This window comes from Diospyros lotus, chromosome 14 (genome assembly GCF_014633365.1).
Source record: "Diospyros lotus cultivar Yz01 chromosome 14, ASM1463336v1, whole genome shotgun sequence".
In the NCBI taxonomy this organism is placed as follows: domain Eukaryota; kingdom Viridiplantae; phylum Streptophyta; class Magnoliopsida; order Ericales; family Ebenaceae; genus Diospyros; species Diospyros lotus.
In genome coordinates, this window is record NC_068351.1 from 30,007,862 (window position 1) to 30,017,887 (window position 10,026).

General features: G+C 36.9%; 1 protein-coding gene across 1 annotated transcript; it reads left to right on the plus strand.

The window, feature by feature from the left end:
* Window positions 1–10,026, plus strand: LOC127789829 (uncharacterized). Its single transcript, XM_052318842.1, has 4 exons — window positions 1–353; window positions 7,447–7,705; window positions 8,057–8,251; window positions 9,212–10,026. Exons 1-4 carry the CDS (start codon window positions 115–117, stop codon window positions 9,605–9,607), a joined length of 1,089 nt encoding a protein of 362 aa, XP_052174802.1. The 5' UTR covers window positions 1–114; the 3' UTR covers window positions 9,608–10,026.

Sequence of the window (10,026 nt, forward strand, 5' to 3'; positions counted from 1 at the left end):
GAGCGGTAATTCGGTTATCGTTGTGCCCTTTCTATCTCAAATGGAGAAAAAACTAGAAAGCCGAAAGCAGAGAATAGAGGGAAGGCCGAGTGCAGATCAGTGCCATCGCCATCCATGGAAGAACCAAAACCAGAGAAGGAGGAGGAGAAACAGAAAGAGACGGAGCTAGAGGAGGAAGAACCAAAAGCAGAGAAGGAGAAAGAGCTTGAGGAGGATGACACGGAAAGCGAGACGGAAGAAGATCGGGAGAATCAGAGGCGGCAGGAGAGGAGGGAGAAGGCCAGGGAAAGGAGAGAGAAGAGGCGCCAAAGGATCGCTCTCCTCCGCACCATTCCGTATTCCGATCACCAGAGGTACAAACTGCAACTCGCTTCGCCATTTCACTTTCTGATTACCCGAAGCTAACCGAACCGCTTAATTAATTTCTTGTCCATCAAGAGATCTCCAGAATTTTTATATTCGCTGTAGTTCTTCCGTTGTAATATATGATATCGAGGACGTAATGATTCTGTTTATATCCCAGAAGAAGAGGAATCGCAATGGACCATATGCACGTTCTCCCTAACATGTATTTGTATCCCATTTCCAAGACCGAACCCATCGGATAATGAATATTCATTAGATCCTTATATCTATTCAATTTAAATAAATAAAAAAATGTGTGTATCTCAAATTCTGGATCAAAATTTGAGGTTAGTGTTGTTGAATGTGGACTTTTTATTGCTGAAGCTAGATCGCAACTACCAGCTGCTTAGTGAGAATGGGTGTGAGCCTAGCCTATAACCAACAGCCAACCTTAGATTCGTCTTAGCTGCTTGGGTTTCGCCTTATATGCATAGTGCTCCCAACATTATGCAAAACAAAATAAAAACATATACATATTGGTTACTACATCCGGGGCAGGGCCGGGGCAGATGCCTTGTACCTGTCCTCCCCTCCCCTCTCCCTGTACTTGTACGAGTACCCATTATTGGACAAAATTTCAGGTCCATACCAATCCTAAATTGACTAGATTTGTCAAATATTTACCAAATCGGGTAAATATTGTACAAGAACCTCATTTTTATTCATTTTTTTACAGCTAACATGGTCAACATTAAAGGATTGCAGAGGGATTATGGTGATTGTGGACATGAATTTTGTTTTTGTCTTAGCACATTTAAGTTATACGGACTATGTTACTTACAGGTGGTGGCTGTGGGTATGTGTCCAAGTCGGCATCATCTAACCTCATGTCCAAAAACTTGAGGATATAGCTAAATTTTGAAATTCTAAGTACATTTTTGTCTATTTAATGTAAAATTGTGTTTATAAACTAACATATGACTTTTCTTCTCTTTTTTCACTTTTTTTTTTATCACTAACATATTTATTGAGCTCATATCCAACTAGCTTGACAAATACATATCCTATTCAAGGTATTAAGCGTCTATCGTGGTTTATAGTTTTTGCACAAGATATTGTAGCTAATCTCAACAAGGTAAAGGCTATTAGAGAGTAGCCTCTACTCAAATCTCATTTTGAGTCTCATATTTTTTCAGAGTTAGCTATTTTTTGTAGGAGTCTAGGAGATTCATCGGGGGATTGTTAGACTAGGGCTACCCCTGTCTATCTGCAAAGGGAATTCCATTACGACTACATCTAGAGCTTTTTAGGAGATCAAATGAAAAGTGATTTGAGGCTTTTGTTTTCTAACTCTGGAATTGTTATAATGTTCTTGAAATTTCTTGTGATGATGCATCTAGGGAGATGTAGGAGATGTCTCAAGTCAAAAAGGTCATCTTGTGGCCTCATTCAGCCAGAATACACTACAAGTTTTATAATCAATCATCCTTAAAAAGGGATAGTACTAGGATTGCCTACAGTGTCTGTCAAGACCCTAGTCTTGAATCTAGGATTTTTCATAATATAATTGAGAAGGAAGAATAGAAGAAAGAAATAGAAAGAGAATATAGAGAAAGTGGAGGAAAACAGAAAGAATTTTACGAAAAAATAAACATAGAGAGTAATGGGGAAACAGAGACTAGATAGATTCGAAAGCTCTGCCTAGAGTGTCTCTACTTGGAAATAAAGGATACTAATGAGTATCAGCCCCTTTATCTTGATATACAAGAATTTTATGAAGAAATTAAAGTGGCTGATAAAAATTTCCTTGAAGATGCAACTGGATAACAATACTTGGGAATCTCCTAGTTTAACTTCCTCGAGTTGCTTAGTTCCTTTGATTTTCTTGAGGACAAGAAAATTTTGAAGGGAAGGGAAATGTCAGGAATCAAAGAATTAGGAGAGGAATTACTAGATAATTAGAGCAGTTATGTGTAGTGGGGTGTTATTTTTACAGTTATGTAGTAGTGAGGTGTTATTTTACAGTTGTGTAGTAGTGGTAATATTGTAAATAACTATTGGGATAGCCCTATATAAAGCTATATCACAGTATGCCGAGGAATAAAGGAAATTATATCAAAGTTCTCTCATTTTTTTCTCTATCTATTCTCTGTTCCTTCTATTATTCTCTCTGTTTTTCTACCTAAAATTCTCTCCATGTACTCTCTCTCCATTTCTTTTTTATATTCTTCCTTCTCAATTCAATTCTAAAAAAAAATCCTTGATTCAAGACTAGGGTCTTTACAGTTGGTATCAGAGCAATGGATTCTTGGATTGCTAATTTGAGAGTTTGGATCTATTAGAGATGGAAAATGGAACTAAAATGAAATGATTGGAGGCGCAGGTTAACCAAGTTAAGTCTGTGGTGACTAATCTACAAAACCGAATAGAGGCCTTGGAAGAAAGATTGAATAAGCATCACAAAGCAATTCAATCATTGGAGAACAAGTTAGATGCTTCGATAGATGGACTCGCTAAAAGACTTGATGGGTTCTTATAGATGTTTTCTAGAATTCCGCAAATCAGCTTACCGGGGGACTTTCCACTGAAGGAGAATCCTGATCCAATTCTGGAAGATAATGAGTCCCAATTGAAAGAAGATGTACAACCTGCCAAAGCTGTACAATAAAGCTTGAATGTTGAATCTCCATCTTGAGACAAAAATACTAATATTTATCAACCTATACATTTCCCCTATTTAACAGGGTTTAATATATGTGCTAGTTGTAACACTGAGATTGGTTATGGAAGATTCCTGAATTGCATGGCTGTAGTTTGGCATCTAGAATGTTTCAGATTCCATGCCTGCAATTAAACAATTTGCAATTATGAGTTTTCTATGTCAGGGAATTATCCTTATCATAAGTCTTGCTACAAGGAGCACATCACCCAAAATGTGACATCTGTAAGCATTTTATACCAACAAATGCTGCTGTGTTAATTGAATATAGAGCACATCCTTTCTGGGTCCATAAGTACTGTCCTTTTCGTTAGCATGATGGGACTCCTCAGTGCTGTAGCTGTGAGCAAATGAAGCCAAGGGAAACAAGATATGTTGCCCCAGATAATGATTGAAAGCTCTGCCTAGAGTATCTCGACTTGGTAATAATGGATATTAATGAGTGTCAGCCCCTTTATCTTGATATACAAGAATTTTATGAAGAAATTGAAGTGGCTAATAAAAATTTCCTTGAAGATGCACCCGAATAACAATACTTGGGAATTTCTGCCTAATCTCCTAGCTCAATTTTCTTGGGTTGCTCAGTTCCTTTGAGGACAAGAAAATTTTGAAGGGAAGGGAAATGTGGGGAATCAGAAAATTAGGAAGCAGAGCAGTTATGTGTAGTGGGGTGGTATTTTTATGGTTATGTAGTAGTGGGGTATTATTTTACAATTGTGTAGTAGTGGTAACTACTGTAAATAATTGTTGGGATAGCCTTATATAAAACTATATCACAGTATGCTAAGGAATGAGGGAAATTATATTAAAGTTCTCTCATTTTTCTCTCTATCTATTCTCTGTTCCCTTTGTTATTCTCTCTGCTTTTCTCCCTAAAATTCTCTCTGTCTTCCTCCACTTTCTCTATATTCTCTTTCTGTTTCTTTCTTCCATTCTTCCTTCTCGATTCTATTCTAAAAACAAATCCTAGATTCAAGACTAGGGTCTTGACAATTACCAATTGTTAGGACCCTAGGTTTCAAATCTAGGATTTCTAGTTGACAATCATGAAAAAAGAAAGAAAAAAAGGGAGAAATGAGAAGATTTAGGGAGAAAACAAAGAGAAGAATAGATGGAAACAGAGAATAGAGAGAAATGAGAGAATTTAGGATGAAAATACAGAGAAGAACAGAGGGAAATAGAGAATAGATAGAGAGAAAATGAGAACTTCAATATAATTTCCTTTATTCCTTGGCATATTGTGATATAGCTTTATATAAGGCTATCCTAGTAGTTATTTACAGCAGTTATCATTGCTACACAACTGTAAAATAACACCCCACTACTACATAACTGTAAAAATAACACCCCACTACACATAACTGCTCTAATTATCTCTTAATTCCTCTTCTAATTCTATGATTCCTGGCATTTCTCTTCCCTTCAAAATTTTCTTATCCTCGAGAAAATCAAAGGAACTAAGCAACTAAAGGAAGTAGAGCTAGGAGATCCGATAAAAATTCCCAAGTATTGTTATCTAGGTGCATCTTCAAGGAAATTTTTACAGCCACTTCAATTTCTTCATAAAATTCTTGTATATCAAGATAAAAGGGGCTAACACTCATTAGTATCTGTTACTTCCGAGTAGAGACACTCTAGGCAGAGCTTTCAACCATCATCTAGGGCAAAACATCTTGTTTCCCTTGGCTCCAGTCACTCACAGCTACAGCACCGAGGGTACCATCTGCTCATGAAAAGGATAGCACTTTTGGACCTAGAAAGGATACATTTTGTATTCAATTAACCCAGTAGCATTTGATGGTATAAAATGCTTGAAGATGTCACATTTTGGGTGATAGTGCTCCTTGTAGCAAGACTTGAGATAAGGACAATTCCTAGACATAGAAAACTCATAATCGCAAATTGGTTGATTGGAGGCTTGGCATCTGAAATGTTCTGGATACTAAACTGCACCCATGCAATTCAGAAATCTTCCATAACCAATCTCAGTGTTACAGCCAGCACATATCCAGAACCTTGTTGAATAGGGAAAAGGTATAGGTTGATAAATATTAGCATTTTCGTCTTGGGATGGAGATTCAACATTCAAGCTTTCTTCAATAGCTTTGGCAGGTTGTTCATTGGACTCATTATCTTCCAGAATTGGATCAGGATTCTCCTTTGATGGAAAGTTGGCCGGTAAGTTAATTTACAAAATTCTAGAAAACATATGTAAGAACCCATCGAGTCTTTTAGTCAGTCCATCTATCGAAGCATCTAACTTGTTCTCCAATGATTGAATTGCTTCGTGATCCTTACTCGATCTTTCTTCTAATGCCTCAATTCAATTTTCCAAATTAGTCACAATAGACTTAACTTGGTTAACTTGCACCTCCAATTGTTTCATTCTAGTTCCGTCTGCCATCTCTAATAGATCCAAACTATCAAATTAGCAGTCCAAGAATCCACTACTCTAATACCAATTGTCAAGACCCTAGTCTTGAATCTAGGATTTTTTAGAATAGAATTGAGAAGGAAGGATAGAAAAAAGAAATGGCGAGAGAGAATATAGAGAAAGTGGAGGAAAACAGTGAGAATTTTTGGGAGAAAAACAGAGACAAGAACATAGGGAAATAGAGAATAGACAGAGAGAAAATAAGAGAACTTCAATATAATTTCCTTTATTCATCAGCATACAGTGATATAGCTTTATATAATATCCCACTACAACATAACTGTAAAAATAATACCCCACTACACAACTGCTCTGCTTATCTCCTAATTCTCTAATTCCCAACAGTGTCACACTTATCATTTAGCTGAGGCTAAAAGTTAAAACATTGGTTTACATACGCTTTACTTCTCCAAAAAACACCATGGAAAGGCTTTACTATTTTATCCTACTTTGCCTGAAATTGTAGTGATACCATTCTGTGTTGTTCTTGACAGGTTATTTGACATGGCCCATTTGTCCCTTGTATATATTAAAATGAATGATGCTTCATATGCAACTAAGTTTTTCTTCCCAAGGTTGTTTGCTAAAACAGGTTACCCATTTACAATGTGTCTGATTGGGATGTTAATTTTTCTAGTTACTTTTGGAGAACACCCTCAGAATCATTGGGGACTAACTTGAAATTGAATTCAGCTTCTGATCTAACAAACTTATGCTTAATGTGAGGTTGTTAATTGTAGTAAAGGTACTTTTCATCGATATATTGTTGGTGATAAATTGGGTTGCTGGGATCTAGAATTGCCAACCATGGAGTTTACTTATAATAGTTCAGTCAATTGGTCTACTCTTAATGGTTTTTCTCCTTTTTAGCATATTGATCTTGTTATACTACCTCTTGATACCCAACCTCAAGCACTACTGAATCCTGAGGCCAATATATTTGTGACCTACATGCTAACGTTAGGAAGAAAATGCATCAACTGAAATTGTAAAATTGTTAACAATTTGCTTCTCAGGAAACCTGATGTTTATGGAGGGAATATGTCATGGTTCATATGAATACTAAACATCGACCAACACATTCATCAAAGAAATTTCATGACCAAGCCATGGACCTTTTTCATGTTTTGAAGAAACATTAAATGAATGCATATTTAAATGACATACTATTGGATGTGAATATTGATCTTCATTTCAATAAGGAAATTCTGAGCCTCCTTTTCTAGCATATTTATTTACTAGTTAATGATTGGATGTGAATATTGATCTTTGTTTCAACAAGGAAATTCTGAGGCTCCTCCTTTTCTAGCATATTTTTTTACAAGTTAACCTACTGATTGAATATGCACTCACTTAACTTCACTTTCATCACTTCTATTGTAGCATAAGGATCAGCATGAGGCTTTTCTCATGATTCAAGATGATATTTCTATTTCTAGCGTTCCTTTAGGCATTTTATAGCGCATTTGAAGAATTATTTGGGCACAAACACCATGTTTCTTGCAGTTGTCTGCTAGCACTGGAAGGGTAATCTACTCGGTCAGGGACAATACAATAACAATATCCATCCTTAACCCCAACTTTTCTACCTGTTCTCTCCCTTCCTTCCAGCTCCTATTCTCTCTCCTTTATTTCTTCTTCTTCTTCTTCTGATATGCTTCTTTCCCTTATTCTTCTGTCCTGAGACACTTCATATGGTAAATAACAAGTTAGAATGTATAATCAATTATGCATGAAAATGATCTTTGGAGAAGATATATAGAGATGTTGCCAAACACCCATTTTATTTGAGAATCAATTACATTTCTTTTGATCTTTATATTTGATTCTTTCTCCATTCCTTTTTTTCCATAGTGATTACGAAGATTGATTTTTCCATTTCAAAAAAACAGAAAAAGATTGATTTTGTTTAAATCATAACCAACATTATTTGGGACGGAGTTTCTAGGTGGTGGTCTGCAGATACTATTGCTGTGGTTACTGGGGCTAACAGAGGCATTGGATTTGAGATTGCACACCAGCTTGCACTACATGGCTTGACAGTTATTCTGACATCAAGAGATTCTGCTGTTGGTGAAGAAGCAGCAAAAGTCTTGCAAGAAGGAGGTTTGAGTGTGTTCTTCCATCAACTGGATATTGTGGACCCGTCATCAATTAAGGCATTCGCTGAGTGGCTACAACAAAACTATGGTGGTATAGATGTTCTGGTAAAGCATCAATACTGAAATCATTATTATTTATGGTTCATTCTAAATCCTTCCACAGTATGATACACACGCATACACATATATGTTTAACCGGTTGCACCAGGCGTTCTAATTTATTACTTAAGTCTTCCTTTCTTTGTTTTAGTCATGGGCTCAAATTTCCTTTGTCTTCAGCTTTGCCCATCAGAAAGCTACTTAGTTTGATTAAGTTAGTTTAAACAAATAATTTCTAGGATGGATTTAGGAGGCAACATCAACTTTGGAAAATTTAGCTTCATAGTAGCCTAATGTTAATTGGAGAATATTGATAACTAATACAATTTGATAAAGGATCCTTACAAATTTGCACAGGTAAACAATGCCGGCGTTTATATCAACCATGGATCAGACAATAGTCTCGAGCTTGCTGAACAGGTCATTGGTACCAACTACTTTGGCACCAAAAATATAATTAAGGCTTTGATCCCATTAATGAGGCCTTCTACTCACGGTGCTCGCATTGTAAACATCAGCTCAAGGTTGGGAAGACTCAATGGAAAGCGAAATGTAAGTGAAACATTTGATTTAGCTTTTTCATCCTTACTGCACTTTTCCCCCTACTTGAGAGTTGAGACAGTGGAAAAAAAAGAAGTGTCTTTTTCATTCTTCGTGGATTTCTAGTACCATGAGTGAAACTATTTACGAACTCTTTCTCTAGGCACATTGTTAGATGCCATTTGTAAAAGGAGATATGCTTTCCTAATCCTGCAAGTGGAACTGCATTGAATAGTCTTCATAAGGCATGTCTTTAGATGCCATTTGTACAAAGAGATTTCCTCTCCAATTTGCATCTCTTTCAGCTGGGAGTTGGAGCAATTATTCATTCCCAAGTGGCTTAAAGCAGCCATACTTCTTTGCTTCTTGCTGCTTCTGGAAGAGGTAGCATATCATACAGTTAAACAAGAATATAAAATGCAAAGCATGGTGCAAATGTTTGACCTATGGCTGATCACTATTAGCATGAAACTTGGCTAGCTTCAAGGAACATTGTGATCTTCTTGGATTTGAATTCTCTTGTTATAATCGCTGGTTCATAAACCAAACATCTGACTTGCTTCCTCACTTTTCAAATCCAATAGTCTTTATTCTTTTCCTGGTTAGCTTTGTTATAGATTGAATCCTTCTGGATCCATGATTTTCTATTCTCGCAGTTGTTTTTCACTGTCCATCTTTCTATAAATGGGTATTCAATGTACCTTCTTGTGAATCAGTATTTTTAATTGTCATGGTGCAGGAGAATTTGATTTGAGATATGGTCTCTCTCAAATTCACTTTGGTTCAGTTGACACGATACCATTTACTAGAGGGATTGAGCGTAGTCCCACCTTAACTACACCTCACTGAACAATCTTGGAAATTACTAAGTCATTTCAATTGAGGAACTCTAAGAAACTAGTTCACGGGTCTTTATTCATTTTGTGTACTTCTGATCATGTGAACAGAACATTAAGTTTTTTATTGTGACAGAAAATTTCGAATCTTACCTTGAGAAGCCAACTGGAAGACGTGGACTCGCTATCAGAAGAGCTGGTTGATGAGACTGTGACTAAATTTCTAGAGCAAGCAAAAGATGGGAGTTGGAAGTCTGGTGGGTGGCCTCAATCATATACTGACTACTCCATGTCAAAACTTGCACTTAATGCTTACACCAGGGCAATGGCGAAGACGCTTTCAGAACGACCCGAGGGCCAGAAGATATACATGAACTGCTACTGTCCAGGATGGGTGAAGACTGCCATGACTGGTTGGGCAGGCCATACTTCACCGGAGGAAGGGGCTGACACCGGAGTTTGGCTAGCCCTACTTCCAGACAAGTTAGTAACAGGAAAGTTCTTTGCTGAGAGACGTGAGATAAGTTTCTAGAGTCAGTAGGATGGAGGACTTAGCCGAGAGAGAATTCCAGATTCTACAACAGCTGAGCAGAATTGTAGAAACTGGTGCTACTAAAGTAGTGTATGCTGAACTGGCTTTTCCAAGGAGCGAGTGCCTAGACAAGTTAGGACAGTACCAATGTTTGTTTCAATCTCTGGTCTCTCAAAGGGTTTGTTTAAAAGGGAACCTCTAATTTCACCATACTCCCCATCTTCTGCTATCTGATTTGTAGCCATGACCAACTAGTAACCATGGGCAGCCAAAGGAAGATCAGCATATGATGCATCGAGTAATTGATTTACCAACTCTGATATTGCTTAAAGCTTTCTTTTGACATCGTTTATTCTCGAGTTTAGGAGTACTATAATAAAGAATGTTCGTGATAATAGTTAACTGAAACTTCAGAATTA

Excerpts from the sequence above, each read along its gene's own strand:
- LOC127789829 (XM_052318842.1), top strand. The coding sequence starts at position 115 with ATGGAAGAACCAAAACCAGAGAAGGAGGAGGAGAAACAGAAAGAGACG. Across the intron at positions 354-7,446 it reads CCGTATTCCGATCACCAGAG|GTGGTGGTCTGCAGATACTA; the intron begins GTACAAACTGCA and ends CGGAGTTTCTAG. Across the intron at positions 7,706-8,056 it reads ATGGTGGTATAGATGTTCTG|GTAAACAATGCCGGCGTTTA; the intron begins GTAAAGCATCAA and ends AAATTTGCACAG.